Source organism: Chelonia mydas, chromosome 6, assembly GCF_015237465.2.
Source record: "Chelonia mydas isolate rCheMyd1 chromosome 6, rCheMyd1.pri.v2, whole genome shotgun sequence".
Taxonomy (NCBI): domain Eukaryota; kingdom Metazoa; phylum Chordata; order Testudines; family Cheloniidae; genus Chelonia; species Chelonia mydas.
The window spans coordinates 67272663-67287844 of record NC_051246.2 but is presented as its reverse complement, the minus strand read 5'-3'; the positions used below and the strand labels follow the sequence as shown (position 1 = coordinate 67287844).

At 43.7% G+C, this 15182-nt stretch overlaps 1 protein-coding gene across 4 annotated transcripts in view; it reads left to right on the top strand.

Annotated features, from left to right (window-relative positions):
- Positions 1-40: 40 nt before the first annotated feature.
- MAP3K9 (mitogen-activated protein kinase kinase kinase 9) overlaps positions 41-15182 on the top strand; it is an 88555-nt gene continuing 73413 nt past the window's right edge. Inside the window, exons 1-2 of one of the 4 annotated variants that reach the window (XM_043548033.1) lie at positions 41-120; positions 7521-7934. In XM_043548033.1, the coding sequence (XP_043403968.1) occupies positions 7703-7934 (232 nt within the window). In that variant the 5' untranslated portion in view covers positions 41-120; positions 7521-7702. Of the gene's footprint in view, positions 121-262; positions 876-7520; positions 7935-15182 lie in introns of those variants that run through there. The other 3 variants (XM_043548030.1, XM_043548032.1, XM_037900311.2) reach the window with 3 other exon arrangements.

Below are 15182 nucleotides of genomic sequence, written 5' to 3'. Positions count from 1 at the left end.
ATAGACTCCTCCACCGCAAAGAAGCAGAAGGGGCGGTGCTCTGGCGGTTTAACTGACGTAGGCCATCAGGCCAATGAAAAACCACCACTGATGGGGCGTGGGGCCAACTGTCCCCTGCCGGTAAGCGCGAGACATCAGGAACCGGTGGGTGGGGATTTCCCTGAGAGGGGCGTGGCTGAGTATCTTCAATCAGGTAGGGAGGTCCTGATGGACAACCTCATCAGCCAATAGAGATGATATCTGGGAGAGGAGGGCCGGGCCCGCGCTCCCGAGCAGAAGCTGCGGGAGAGGAGAGTCAGGTGGCTGAGGATGCACGGCAGGCAGAGGCGGGGGATGCGGCGGCGGCTCAGGAGTGCCCGGCGCTTGCCTGTGCCTGTCCCTAGACTGGGCTAAGGAAGCCCCCGCTGACCGCCGCCCGTACCTGATGCGCTGCCTGGAGGCGCCCCTGGGTCCAGCTGCATGAGCAGTGGACGCGGCGGCGCCCGGCTTCTGCGGGCGCCTCCCCCTATGGAGCAGCCGCTCCATGGAGCCCTTCACAGCGCGCAGCACCAGTCCGCAGCCGGAGGCGGGGGCCGACGGCGCCGGCAGCAGCAGCAGCCCCGGAGAGGAGCCCTCTCCGGGCGGGCCGCTCTGGACCGCAGTGTTCGAGTACGAGGCGTGCGGCGACGACGAGTTGAGCCTGCGGCCGGGGGACGTGGTGCAGGTGCTGTCCCGGGACGCGCTCGTGTCTGGGGACGAGGGCTGGTGGACGGGGCGGATCGACCAACGTGTCGGCATCTTCCCCAGCAACTACGTGAGCAGCAGCGCGCACAGCCGCCGCCAGGGGGGCGCCCAGGAGCTGCGACCCCACTACCCGCCGCCCCCGGCCATACACCGTAAGGGAGCAGCGGGCCATTGGCGGGGGGCGGGATGGGTATTATTGACGGGCTGGAGACCCCCATCGGTGGGCCCAGGTCCGGTCGCACTGGGGCGGAAAGGGGTGGGGACGACCCATTGGCGGCCTAGCCTGTCACCATTTCTTGTCTCTTAATTTAGCCAGTAAGTGACATCAAGGAGTTGCTTCCTCTGTGCTGAGGAGCCTGCAAGGGGTGGGTTGGGAGGCAGCTCTTCAGCCGCGGTAGGGCTGCTTGGTCAGGCAGTGCCAGGCTCCTGCTGCTCAAGTGTATGATTTATAATGACCTTGTCCTTAAAGTGTCTACACTGACTCCTCACCCACCCCATGGATTTTGGTATTGGTGTGGAATTATCTAGGCCAAGTGGGGCACAGTGTCAATCTGGTACAGGGTTTGAGGTCACAGACACAGCTTTTTCGTCCTATTTATCCTGTCACTTGCAGCAGGGAGCTTGCAAGCTAGAAGTTAAGGTTCTAGGATCCTTACTTAGCAATAGCTCATGAAAGGATTTGATGCAGATGAAGTACTGTATACAATCCATCATGTCCTGTCTGAGAGGTGCAGAGATCCCTGTAAAAAAAATTCAGTTTCTTTACTAGTACATTACATATCCTGTTCCACCAAATGTCACTGTTCTCCTTATCCTAACACAGATTTCTTCCTTTTCCACATCCTTCTCTAATTTCCAGAGGACTACACCTCCTATATTATAGGTGTAGGTCATCACATTGTTGTTTCATTAACCTGAATATCTATCACTTTTTGCTAAACTAACCTGTTTTCAAGATGGTATGGTCATGCATGATGATAAAAATTTCAGGGTTAAAGCTCCCAAGATTGTTTATGTAGTTTGGTGTTTCTTCCAATACACTTAGGGAAGGGTTGTTTGGAAAGAGACCAGTTAATTCTTAATTAGACATGTCAGTGTACTGCTGCTACTTATCCCATATATTCCAGCTACAGTTGTGGAAAGCAAAACATTCTAGAATGTCTGCATCTAGAATATGTTTCTGTCTTCTCTGTTAATATCTTTTTCCATTAATGCTGGGAATTCAAACCCAAAATTAAGATTTTATTTTTTGAATAAGCTTATTTTGTTTAAAGCAGTGATAGAGTATACAAAAATGCTCATATAGGACAGTAAACTCCTTCAAGGAAGATCAGTGAAATGTCACTTAATGTCTTTCTCTCTGGCTCCCTGTATGCTCAGAAGTATGTAACTGGGATTAAATAGTAAATCATGTTGCCTATGGGAGAATCCTGGTTTATGAGCACCAAGAAACAGACACTATTCAGATCGTTAAAGCTGAGTGTTGGAGCAATGATTCTGCACTCCTCTGCTTAGCAGTTGTATGGTCCAATCTTTCCATTCAGGGAACAGCCCAAATATTTAGTGGTATGCTAGATAGCTCTGAGGGAGGCATGGAAAGGAATCCCTCCATCACAGAGCCATTTCTGCTTCCCTGAGACTGCCCAAGATCCTGTGGCCCTAACTTTTTATTGGGAGTGCAGGGGAAATGTACATAGCAATGGATTCTCCAATCCTGTTCCATTCCCTGTGCATTGGTGCTCAGAGAGCTGCTGTAGAGTACACCCCTTCTAGCAGCCCCAAATCCTGCTGCTCCACATGTACAGCAGAACTGTAGTGCCTCTGCTGTATAAGGCCTCTTTGCACTTCCTGCTGATAGGATTTGCCTCTGTGCATTAGGGGTTTTGTGTGCCCTAGTGTCTTGCTACTAAGAAGTGATGGAATTTGATCAAGCTGTACACCCATCTGTTGTGTGTGTGGCTGCTGTTGAATTGGGTTTTTACCTCAATGCTTGCGAAAGGTGCTGGACTGAAAGTCCTGTCAACTTCATTCATGCAGATAGATGGAATAACTTGGGCAGTAGCAGGACATTCTCTTCCACCACTCAGCGAATGTGCCTCAGTCCTAACTTGGACAGATTACCTCAAGAGGTGAAAGGCTAGGTCAGGGTTCCATGCTCTGTTAATCCGTGGCCTCTTTTTTGAGGCTGCCAGCAGGGGTGCTGAAGGACTGTGAATGCCAATATGTATTGTGGATTCTTGTCCACTAGTAAGTGAAATAATCATTGATGAAATGGTAATTATGCTCACGTTCAACTTAGTTTGGGTGTGAACCAGTGATCTACAGGCTCTGCATCTTATTACCAGTTTTTTGATTGAGGAATCCGTATACCTTTAATCTACTTCAGTTTATTTGATTTCTCTGTTAATTCTTAGTAATGTTACTGTCTTGGGATTTAAGTATTGTTAAAATATTCTTTCTCTTAATTTTTACAGTTCAGGAGAACACTGCTTTTTACACATTACATTTGAAATTAGAAAGTGAGTTAGTACTTCCAGCAAGGTGAAGAAAAATGAGGATTTGTAACACAAGTAGTTTTTTGTGCACATCTACATCCTTGCACTACATTAGACCAACTCATACATCTCACTCAGTGGATTTTTGTAACTATCTTTATGAAGAATGAGAATCTAGTCAGTCATAATACTTAGTCCTGCTTTGAGTGCAGGGGACTGGACTAGATGACCTCTCGAGGTCCCTTCCAGTTCTGTGATTCTGTGATTGTCTTTTATTTTGTTGATTTCTCCAAAGGTAAACTCCTAGTTATTCCCTTAGATTTTCTTGATTAGACTGTCCGTGGGTGAAGGAAGATTGTGAGGTTGCTATCCCAATTTACCTGAAAGCAACATACAAACGGAAAATGAAACCAAAAACAAACTTTTAAGTTCACAAGTACTTTCTTATTCTAACTACAAACGAAGTTTTGCTGTGAGACGCAAGCTTATGTGTGGAGGAACAAAGACTCAAATAATCACTGGGCATAAAACCACATTCTGTTTCCAGCATGACAGTCTAACTTGCAAATCAGGATGGAATTACAAGATACAAACATGGCAGTTCTGTCTCTCCCCTTCCTTGTGGAGAATCTGTCATGCTTTGGCTTTCTTTTTAATAACCCATTTCTTCCTTCCACCCCCAGCACTGCCTTCTACATTTTCTGTGTTTCCTTTGTATGTCAGTTTTTAAGGTAAGCTTTTGTAATGGAGCAGAGCGTCTGGAAGAATTTTATTACTACATCCAGAGCCACTTCTGTTCCTTCCCCAGCTTTTGAGCCATTAACTAAACAAGATGCATTGCTAGAGGAACTGTCCATTCAGCACCCCTGGGGTCACTGGACTCTTTTCACTGGAGTGTGTAGGTTGATATCAAATCTGGGTGTAAAGATTTTGCTATATGTCTCAAGTTTCTCTAACTAATTAACATCAGGCCAGCACTGATTCATCACTTTTCTGCACTCCTTTCCTCTACCTTTTTAGCTTATTAGCTAAAGTACATATGGGAAAATCCTATGATCAACAGCCTCTCTAAAGCATTTTCAGAGGGTAGATTGTTGGATCCATAAAGCTAGTTTTGTAGTTGTGTATCTGCACATAAAGTACATTTTAACTTCCCTTTTTCTCTCTAGAAGCAGGCTATAGGGAAACTGTGCAACTGCTGGAATTCAGCTGAAAGATTAAAAAAGTAGAAGAGGGGCACTGTTTCCTGTTTTGAATCTTCTTCTAGCAAGAGGTACCAGGGCTAGTCCTTGCACTGGAGGGCCTCAACACAACTGTAATAATGCCTCTTAGATGCTTTCAGTGCCAAAATAATTGGCTCATGTCAGTTATTGCTCTTGTCTTAGAAAGGCTTGATTTAAAATATCACTAATATTTTTGGTCAGAAACTGGTACTGTGACTTCTGCAGTCGTGTAGATAACCAGTGTTAGAACACCAAAGTGCCATTACTGTAGGAGTGACACTGTCTTCTTGTGTAGGAGAAAAAGGCTGTATACCGTTAGCTTTCCAGCTCTGTTCAACAGGGTGATTACATGAAGAAAAATAGATCTTCGGAATGATTGACAAGTGTAACCTGGGCTCCCCTGTTTTAGGCTTTCTTTTTTCTTTCTTTTTTTTTTTTTTTTGGTCTTTTGGACTACAAAAGACTTTTCCCTCTTGTATTGAAAGAGTCACAGGAGTCAAGAAAGCTGTATGGGTTGAAAGCTCCTGGTGCTGAAGGAAGGCAGTGTAATGCTAGATGAAATAGTTGAGGTGTTGAAGGTGAGAATTCTGTTGCGCTGGTGCTATTGTGTGAGGAAGCTTTATAGCTAGCCTTGGCAGAATTTGATTTTTAGTAACAATTTTGATGCATATTGATCTTTTAAAGCATTCTTTTCAGTTTAAATTTTCAGTTGTGGGAAATTTGGGTGTGGGTCAGACCATTATTTAATGAAATGTTGAGATTCAAAAAGTTAAGTTTATGATTATTAAAACACATTATCAACAGCACATGAAAATATACGAAGCAAATACCCTTAAATCAGTCTCTAAATTCTCAAGCAGCATTTTTCTTACTTTGCCTATCTGTAAAGTTTGAGTATTATTGATGGAATTATTTTCTTGTGGATTTGTGTGTGTTTGGTGAAATTGATGTTTACTGACATTCGCTGATTAAAAATCTAATCCTTCCAAGCCTAATTATAGCATCTCAGTCTTGCTTGTGTCTAATCCATGTTTTCTTGATCTTGGTCAGAAACAAGTCAACCAAAATTACAAACAAACTTAATTTTGTGCAATCACCAATCTGATGAGCCAGTACATACAGTTCAAGATTCTGTTGTGTTGTGTTTGGGTGTGTTTAAATAAATCTTTAAAATGATGACCCTCTGGTTTTCCGTATTAAATATTTCCTTATCAAAGACACATTGTGTTGGTCTAAAGATGACTTCTCTTATTATCAGTTCTGCAACCTCAGTGTGAAGTCTGAAAATCCAGCTGTGCTGTCTGTCGAATAATGTCAGTGACATCAGAACTCTGCTGACAATTCTGTTGACCTGTTGGGCAGACAGCCCTGCAGCCTATACAGCCAAACAGTAGTGAAAACATGTTTTGTAGCAGTTGAATAAGCATAGACACAGAAGGAGCAAATGCAATTTTTGTTTGTTTTTGACTAAGTCTGTAGCAGTGGCTACTATGTGAATAGAGTGTAATCCTGACACATCATGTGATGGGGTCAGGAAATAAAAAAAATAGTATTTTAGCAGCATTTATTTGTGTCAAACTGTGGATGTTTTAATAAAGGTGTATCACAAACTAAACACACAGCCTGAAGATCAAGTTCAATGAACTTATGTGCGGATGAAGAACATTTTGTACTCCTGAGGGCATTCTGCGCCAAAAAATTAAAAATTCTGCGCACAATATCTTAAAATTCTGCAAATTTAATTTGTCAAATAAATGTGGAGGCTCCAGCATGGCATTGGGGAGCACAGGCCACTGGCTGCACAGAGGTGGGAGATCACTCTGCAAATCGCGCCCTGGGACATGGACTCAGTGGTGAGGCTGCACCCAACCCTGACACAGCACAAGTACTGGACCTGCCCCAGAAACACCCCAGGGCCTTGCCCTTCCATGCCAGGTGCACTAGATGTGGGCAGGCAGGCTCAGCCCAGCAGGATCCAAGTATGGAAGGGCTTAGTGTGGGGGGGATCCAGATGTGAGTCGAGAGGTTTCTGTGTGGGGCAATCTGGGTGTGGGCGGCTCAGTGGGGGATCCGAGTGCAGGGAGGATCTGGATGCACAGGGGCTTGTTGGGTGGTTCTGGGTGCAACTGTAATGGGACTCAGCAGGGTGTGGGGGGGATAGAGCTCAGCAGGGGGGTATGGGGGTTTACTGGGGGGGTTGCTGGGGGAGTGGGGCTTGGTGGGGATCGGGTTGCAGGTGGCTTGGTGGTCTGGGTGCAGAGGGGTTCATTGGGGGGGTCAAGGTTCAGAGTGCAGTGGGGGGTGGCTCAGTGGGTATGAGGGGGTCTGGATGCATGGGGGTTGAACGGATGGGGGAGCAGTTCCCCATACAGTGATCCCTCCCCCTGCAGCTGAGGAGTGATGTGCGCAGGAAGCGGGGCAGGGGTAGTTTGCAGAGCTTCCTGCAGCCTGGGGAAAAATCTGGGGGTGGGTCTGATCCAGCCCCGGATGCTGTGCAGGGGAAGAGGAAGTCCTGTCTTCCCCAGCCCAGCCAGGACTAGCAGCTGAGCCTGTCGCAAGGTAGGAGCCACCAGTTTGGTCTTCCCCAGTCCTGGCCCCTTCCCCACAGTGATTTAAGTCTCTGCTGGCTGCCCTGGGCACCCAAAACATACTGCTGAGGCGGGGGGGTCGCGTGACTGCTTTTGTGGCTTCCCTTTGCTTCCCCATCAGAAAGTTTTTTTTTTTTTTTTTTTTTTTTGTGGCAGGGAAGCAAAGAAATCTGCAGGGGGACATGAATTCTGCACACGCGCAGCAATGCAGAATTCCCCCAGGAGTAATTTTCACCATGGGTTTTACAAAGTATTTATAAAAATTTGCCCGCCCCCAGAAGATCTCTCAGATCACAGTAAAGAGGCACAGAGCTGTCTTTTTCATTCCTACTGTTTAAGGGGGAGTCTAGTAAGTAGTTCACTTATGGCTTCTATTAGAGGTTGACTTATTTTGTAAGGATGGCATTGGGCATCACAGACTTTTCCACGTATGAACTAGTGGTTGGGTAATTCTTAAGAACAGTTTAACATTTATTTTTCTCTCTCCATAGTACTGGAGATTGACTTCTCAGAGCTGTCTCTGGAGGAAATCATTGGCATAGGAGGCTTTGGAAAAGTCTATCGAGCTGTTTGGGAAGGAGACGAAGTTGCTGTCAAGGCAGCTCGTTATGACCCTGATGAGGATATCAGCCAGACCATTGAGAATGTCCGCCAAGAGGCCAAGCTCTTTGCTATGTTAAAGCATCCCAACATCATTGCCCTCAGGGGAGTGTGTCTGAAGGAACCTACCCTCTGCCTGATCATGGAGTTTGCCCGTGGTGGGTCGCTAAATAGGGTGCTGTCAGGTAAAAGGATCCCCCCAGACATACTAGTCAACTGGGCTGTCCAGATTGTCAGGGGAATGAATTACCTGCATGATGAAGCGATTGTTCCTATTATCCACCGTGACCTCAAGTCCAGCAACAGTAAGTACTATGCGTTGTGTGGCCGGGGTTGGGACTGGGTTTTGAAAGGGAGTGGTAAAGAAGGAGGAATATTGCTAATTTAAATCCTGTGTTGTGAACCACTGTATCTTCTAATGCAATCCATTGGAGGTAAGAAAACTGAGTGTTGCAAGGAAGCTAAATTCTCAGCAACATGGTGGTAAGCATCTTATAAACAAAGAGTTAGAGCAAGTGTTAATTTCACAGTGTCAGTCGTGTACTTTGCAGAGGTAACCAAGTTGTTTGCATGCAGTAAAAGACAATATTTCCCCAATAGGAAGCATATTTGTACAGTGAGCTAATATACATACTTATTTAAAAACAACCAATACTCCTGAGATCTCAAAAGAAGTTGAATTGAGTCACTTCAACATATATCAGTATGTAGGAAAGTACCACTGAACTTAAAATGCAAATTTGCATTATCCTTTGGTAGGATAATGAGCGTCGTTAAACCTGAGGTAAATGTAAGTAATACTTAATATTAGGAACATAGGAATTGCCATACTGGATCAGGCCAGTGGTCCAGATGTGGGTGAGTTTGCTGTTTCTAACAGTGGCCAGTACCAGATGCTGCAGAAAAAAAGTACAAGAAACCTTACATTTGGCAGATGTGGAATGACCTACTCTCATTATTAGGTCTCCCCCTAATCCCTTATAATTAGAGATTGGGATTAAGATCTGAAGCATAATGTTGCTTTCAAATTTGTTAGCATTAACTGTTATAACTTTAGATATCCTCATCCCTGTAAATGTTCAATCCCTTTTTGAATCTTAAGTTTTTGACCTCAGGGAAATTCTGTGGCTATAAATTTCATAATTGAATTATGAGTTGTATGGAAAAAGTGTTTAGTCTTTGTTACGTTTTTAATCAATTGAATGTCCCTCTGGTCTTGTGTTTCAAGACAGGGAGCACAGAAGTTCTCAACCAACTTTCTCTATAACATTAATTCTTACATGCTGCTGTCATTGCTCCTTTTATTCATCTCTTTTCTAAAGTAAATAATCCCGGTTTTTAAATGTCTTCATAGGAGAGTTTTTCCCAGAATCCTAAACATTTTCATTTCCCTTCTGTGTTGTGGATGTGTTAAAGGCATATTAGTAAATGCGCTGAAGTGAAGAGTTGACCAGAGTAGGTCCTAGCTCTGACGCTGACCTATTCGTGAATTGTTGTGCCTGTTTTCTCCATCTGTAAGAAAACATTTATTTGCCTATTTCATAAGGAGGCTGTGAGACTTCATTCATTAACACTCTCAGAACATTTTGAATTATTCAGTGAAAGGTACCATAAAACATAAAACTTATTTTTAAAACTCCTTTTGTCTGTACATTTCATTTTGAATTCGTTGAGTCTTAAAAATGGAGAGCATTGCAAGCTGCATGATAAGTTAAGTACCTCAGCAAAGCACAGAGTTTTGGTCAACATCAGAGAGGGATAGAGAAGCAAAATGTTATAGCTTATCCGTACCATCTGTTCTGTGAAGAGCAACAGTAAATGTTGACAAAGTAAATTGGTGGTGCCTGCTCCACTGCAGATGAAGTCAGGCCAACTGAGATGTGAGATAATTTTTCAAAAATCCCATCCAACCTGATTTGGGAGGAAACAGTACGTTAAGTATTAAGGGAAGGGGGGCGGGGGGAGAATGAGTGAGTGCCTGGATGAGGTAAAGGCAAAGAGAATATGAGAATTATTTTTCAAGTATAGAGGCCTCTCCTGTTGAGAGGGAAAAGGCTAAGAATATATTGCATCAATGCTGTGCAGCTGTGCCATTTAGGCCTGCCCAGCAGCACTCCATCGAGGACTGTGAGTTAAAGATGTTATCAGAAAAAAAACAAAAAACAACAACATTGGAAGGGGAAAAGTTTCTGCTCTAACCCAGCAAGATCTGCAGAAAGCAGCAGGACAGTAAACAAGCTAAATACCAAGGTTGGTAGTAGAGGAAGGGGTGTTAAAATAATGGAATCTTATTACAGATAATTTGTCTCCCACAGTTTGCAAATATGGAAGCAATCTAGTTGGTACTACAACTATGGACTCAGCATAGTATAGATGCTTGATTGCTCAGTTTTTTAAAGTTTATCTGTCAAACTATATAACTGCAATGAGTGACTTTGTTTTTATTGTTTTACATCCAGAAGAGAGTGTACATATCTATGAAATATTTAAATTCCCAGATTATTTTGGCACTGAGGACACAAATCAAGATGTAAACTTTATTTTCCTGTGGTGCATGGTGTATGACCTTCAGAGCCTCAGAGTTTAGAAAGAGTTCATGTTTGAATGTATACTCTATAAATATTAACAAACAAGAGTTTTGAAAAAAAATATGGAATATTTTTGAGGGACTGAATGGTTTAATTGGCAGGTACTGGAGAAGCTGTGTCTTTCAGAGTAGAATCCTATTTCTATACCTTCCAAAGGTTTTGAAAATAATGGGCTTGGACTTCTTCTTTGGGAAGATGTCACAGGTTGGCTGACCCTCTTCTAAGGGGTATTGGGCCCAGCCTTGCCTGTGACAGATCAGCTACCCTCCCAGCTGATTCTGATAGGGCCATCTGATAACTAGCCTAATTATTAGACCTAACTAAGAAGGGGGTCATGGGCTGCCTACAAAAGAGCTGTGAGAGCTCAGTTGGGAGAGGAAACTGCAGAAGGACAGTTGGCGCCTATGGTAGGCCCTGTAGAAGGGTAACTCCCAGATAAATTGCCTGGAGGAGGATTGAGCAGTGTTGCAGGAGGGAGGCTGGCTCCTGTGATTGGGAGCTCTGAGGATCTGATATGAGTGGTTTGGTTGCTTCGTGGACAGTGTCAGAAAACAAATGTAATCCTTAAAGATGGCTGACCCTGCACTCATGACTTTTGAGAGGTCTGTGCCGTACTTTAGGGTACATAATGATATTTTGCTGCAAAGTGACTTCCAACAAGGACAACACTTAGGACAGAAGAATCCCATGCACTGCTACGGACGAGGGACCGAATGGCTAGGCTGCAGTTCTGCAGAAAAGGACCTAGGGATTACAGTGGATGAGAAGCTGGATATGAGTCAACAGTGTGCCCTTGTTGCCAAGAAGGCGAACGGCATTTTGGGCTGTAAAGTAGGGGCATTGCCAGCAGATTGAGGGACAAGATCGTTCCTCTCTATTCGACATTGGTGAGGCCTCATCTGGAATACTGTGTCCAGTTTTGGGCCCCACGCTACAAGAATAATGTGGAAAAATTGGAAAGAGTCCAGCGGAGGGTAACAAAAATGATTGGGGGCTGGAGCACGTGACTTACAAGGGAACTGGGATTGTTTTGTCTGCAGAAGAGAATAATGAGGGGGGATTTGATGGCTGCTTTCAACTACCTGAAGGGGGGTTCCAAAGAGGATGGATCTAGACTGTTCTCAGTGGTACTAGATGACAGAACAAGGAGTAATGGTCTCAAGTTGCAGTGGGGGAGGTTTAAGTTGGATGTTAGGAAAAAAAATTTCACTAGGAGGGTGGTGAAGCGCTAGAATGGGTTACCTAGGGAGGTGGTGGAATCTCCTTCCTTAGAGGTTTTCAAGGTCAGGCTTGATAAAGCCCTGGCTGGGATGATTTAGTTGGGGATTGGTCCTGTTTTGAGTAGGGGGTTGGACTAGATGACCTCCTGAGGTCCCTTCCAACCCTGATATTCTATGATTCTATGAATTGTATTGTAATGGACAGACTTGGAATCTGTTAGGCAAGCTTTCTAATGGTTCCTTCAATGGGGTGTATAATTCCAATTATGTGACTGTGTAAGTACAGCAGCTGTTTTGGGATTTATCCCCCGCACAATGCCTTTTCTCCTTTTAAAAAAAAAAAAAAGTGGAGAAAGGTGTTTTTTTTCCCTCTAGTATGTTATTAATATGGTTTCCCTTTGTATTGCATAGTGTTTGAGAGGCTCAGAATTTATCCATCATAAGGAATTAAACAAATTGGCCAAGGCTTTCAGATACTGAGCACTCCCCATCTCTGACTTCTACCCCTTTTGTGTTTCTAGTGGGAGAAAGGAAGTAACATAGCTTTTCTTGTTTACTTCTCTCATGCATCAGCCTTAGAGATGGCCGCACAGGAATAATGCCAATTAACTGATGCTGCAAGGAGCCAGCCAGCAAGGGATACTTGGTTGGTTCAGTAAAATATGGTTATTTTTTGCCATATATTGTGGGGTTATTTTTCAGATATTACTCATCCAAGATCTTAAAAGCACTTTACAAAAGTCAGTCTCTATTTTAGAAAAAGTGAAACTGAAGCGCAGGGCGATTAAGTGACATGGTCAAGGTGATATAGTGTGGTAAGGGCAGAGCTGAGAATAAAACCCAGGAGTTCTGATTCCAATCTTGTGTTTTTAATAGATCCTTCCTTTCTAACACATTGAATCTAAAAGGTATTGCAGTTTTTGGTGTATCGTGTAAAGTACAAAATATCCATATCGATACTTCAAAGCTGCTGCTTTCTAATGACTTCCCATCACTGCCATGCTTTTGGCTCCCCATTCTATAAAACTGTGAAACAAACCTCCTTTCCAACAGCTCCCAAATACAACTAACTTCAGCATGAATCTGAACAGCTGACCCAGCAATTCAAAATATTAATTGATTTTAAAAAAATAGGTGTAGCGCATTTAACCTTTATTTCCAGGTAAGTATCTTAAATCCAGCTCAAGGGTAATAGTGACTGAAATTTGTTACTGTTTGATAGGTCTGTATGAAATGGTGGCCTCAATTAATTTTCTAGGTATAGCATAGCCCAGTTACAACTGACCCTCTTCCTGACAGTCTCATCAGAGGGAAAAACTGAGTGGACATGAAACCACTGCCTTTCTCTCCTCTCTTCCCACCCCCAACCGCCACAATCCCAGAGTTGGATCCATTCAGGGCAAGGTTAAGGTGCACTGGCAGGGCAGCATGGAAGTCTGCAGAGTGTGTGTGTGTGTGTGTGTGTGTGTGTAAACCGCTGACTAAACTCTCCCGGACTTTCAATCTGGCATCTTCCATCAGAATTGAACTTGCTCACCAACACTACTTTCTTTAAAAAGGTAAGATTTCTATATAAGGTGAGGGAGGCTGTTTTATGAGGTAATCAGAGTTATTTGTTCTTGGGCATAGAGATTGGTGCCTCCCCACCAATACGAGGGTGAGAGATGGGAGCATTGTCACTTTCTAGCCGATAAACTGGTATGATAATTTTACACACATACATGTAGGTTCAGTGGGGAGTGCAGGGAGCACTAATTAGTTCTGTATTTTTTTAAGATCATAAAGGTGAGTAAGAATATATACTTCTGGAGACCTGTGACCAACTTGAGGAATATTGTAGACTGACCTTTTGAGGTTCTGTCCTTTGTCAGTTTGCCAGTCTTTGTGGATATATTTTACAATGCTACTAGAAATCTACAGGATGTGGTGAGCTCTCTACTCCTGCATTATTCTCTGCCAAAAAGAAGTCTCTCACTTACTGCCCACTCATCAGTCACAACATTGGTTATTGGGCCTGAGGAGTTATTTCCCTGTTTGCATGCAATTATATGCTGGTGCTAACTTTTTATTTTTGCTACTGATATATTGGAAAATCCATTCATTAAGACTTTCAAGAGAGTGGGAAAGTTTTAGTTAGGGCCCCTACCTTGGTTCTTTGTTTTTCTTAACTGGTCTAAATTAATGGCACTTCTTTTTTCTTAAGGAGATTATACAGATACTTTCTTGTTTTCAATTACACAACTTTGAAGGCAGTTGTTACTCTAATTCTGTGATCTAAGGGGGGACTGTTACTTTCATTTTGAAAAGTCTTTTGGTTCAGTATTTTAATAAATATTCTATTATACCAATTCTAAGTCACATGCTCAAAATGCAGAGACCATATGGGGTATTTTATACCCATGAGACCAGTCTGAATAAAACCACCAAATATTAGGACAAAACTGAACAAACAGAAGTTCTTATTTCTTTGGGCAGAAATAGAATTACCTACTGGAAGAGTCAAAATTCCGTTCATATTAAACAAGGTTGTATTTTTAAACCTAGTTAATAACTGATTGCTGCAGGGTCTGAGATTCTGCTGTATAATAACTGTTGATATCATTAAGTCCTAATCTAATTGCTGTGTAGTGAGACCACATGAGATATAGATATAATATTGATTGGGGTGGGGGAACTAGGTGATTCACCTTACCACCTCTTCTGTATTACAGGGCTTCCTATTGGCTCTCTTTATTGAGTGTGCTTGTGGTATGAAAGGGAGGAGACAGACTAACCTTTAAGGGGGAACTGACTGCATTGTGGCAGGAAGCCTTTTACCTTCCAGAACCCTCATTTGTTTCCTGGTAATAGGTAGGATCAACTCTGTGCACTCCCATCAGGTTGCTGCCTCTCCTGTCTTGGGATTTAAGTGTTTTTTTTGTTTTAATGGAAGCACAAAGTCGGGTGGTGATGCTAATAGTACCGTCAGCTGTAGTTTGCAATCCATCATGGATCTGTGAGCCTCTCTGTAGCCACTGTTTAGAAGCATGGAGTTAGTTCCATTTTCTGTTAAAATCGAAGTTAGATTTAGATATTAAACATCAACTTCTAGGGTACTGCACTTATACTGATACCTAGGGCCCAACGAAATTCATGGTCCATTTTGGTCAATTTCACGGTCATGGGATTTTAAAAATCATAAATTTCGTGACTTCAGCTATTTAAATCTGAAATTTCATGGTGTTGTAGCTGTAGGGGTCCTGACCTAAAAGGAGTTGTGGGGAGGTCGCAAGGTTATTGTAGGGAGAGTTGCGGTACTACTACCCATACTTCTGCACAGCTGCTGGTGGTGGCACTGCCTTCAGAGCTGGGCAGCTGGAGAGCGGCAGCTGCTGGCTGGGAGCACAGTTCTGAAGGCAGAGCCACCACGAGCAACTGCACAGAAGTAAGGATGGCATGACATGGTATTGCCACCCTTATTTCTGTGCTGCTGATTGCAGAGCTGGGTCCTCACTCAGCAGCCGCCACTCTTAGCAGCACAGAAGTAAAAGGCAGCAGCACAGAAGTAAAAGTGGCATTGTATGCTATTGCCACCCTTAATTCTGCGCTACTGCTGGTGGGGTGCTGACTTCGGAGTGGGTGTCTGGCCAACAGCCGCCGTTCTCCGCCCGCCCAACTCTGAAGGCAGCACAGACGTAAGGGCCACAATACCGTGACCCTCCTAAAATAACCTTGTGACCCCCCCAGCAACTCCCTTTTGGGTCAG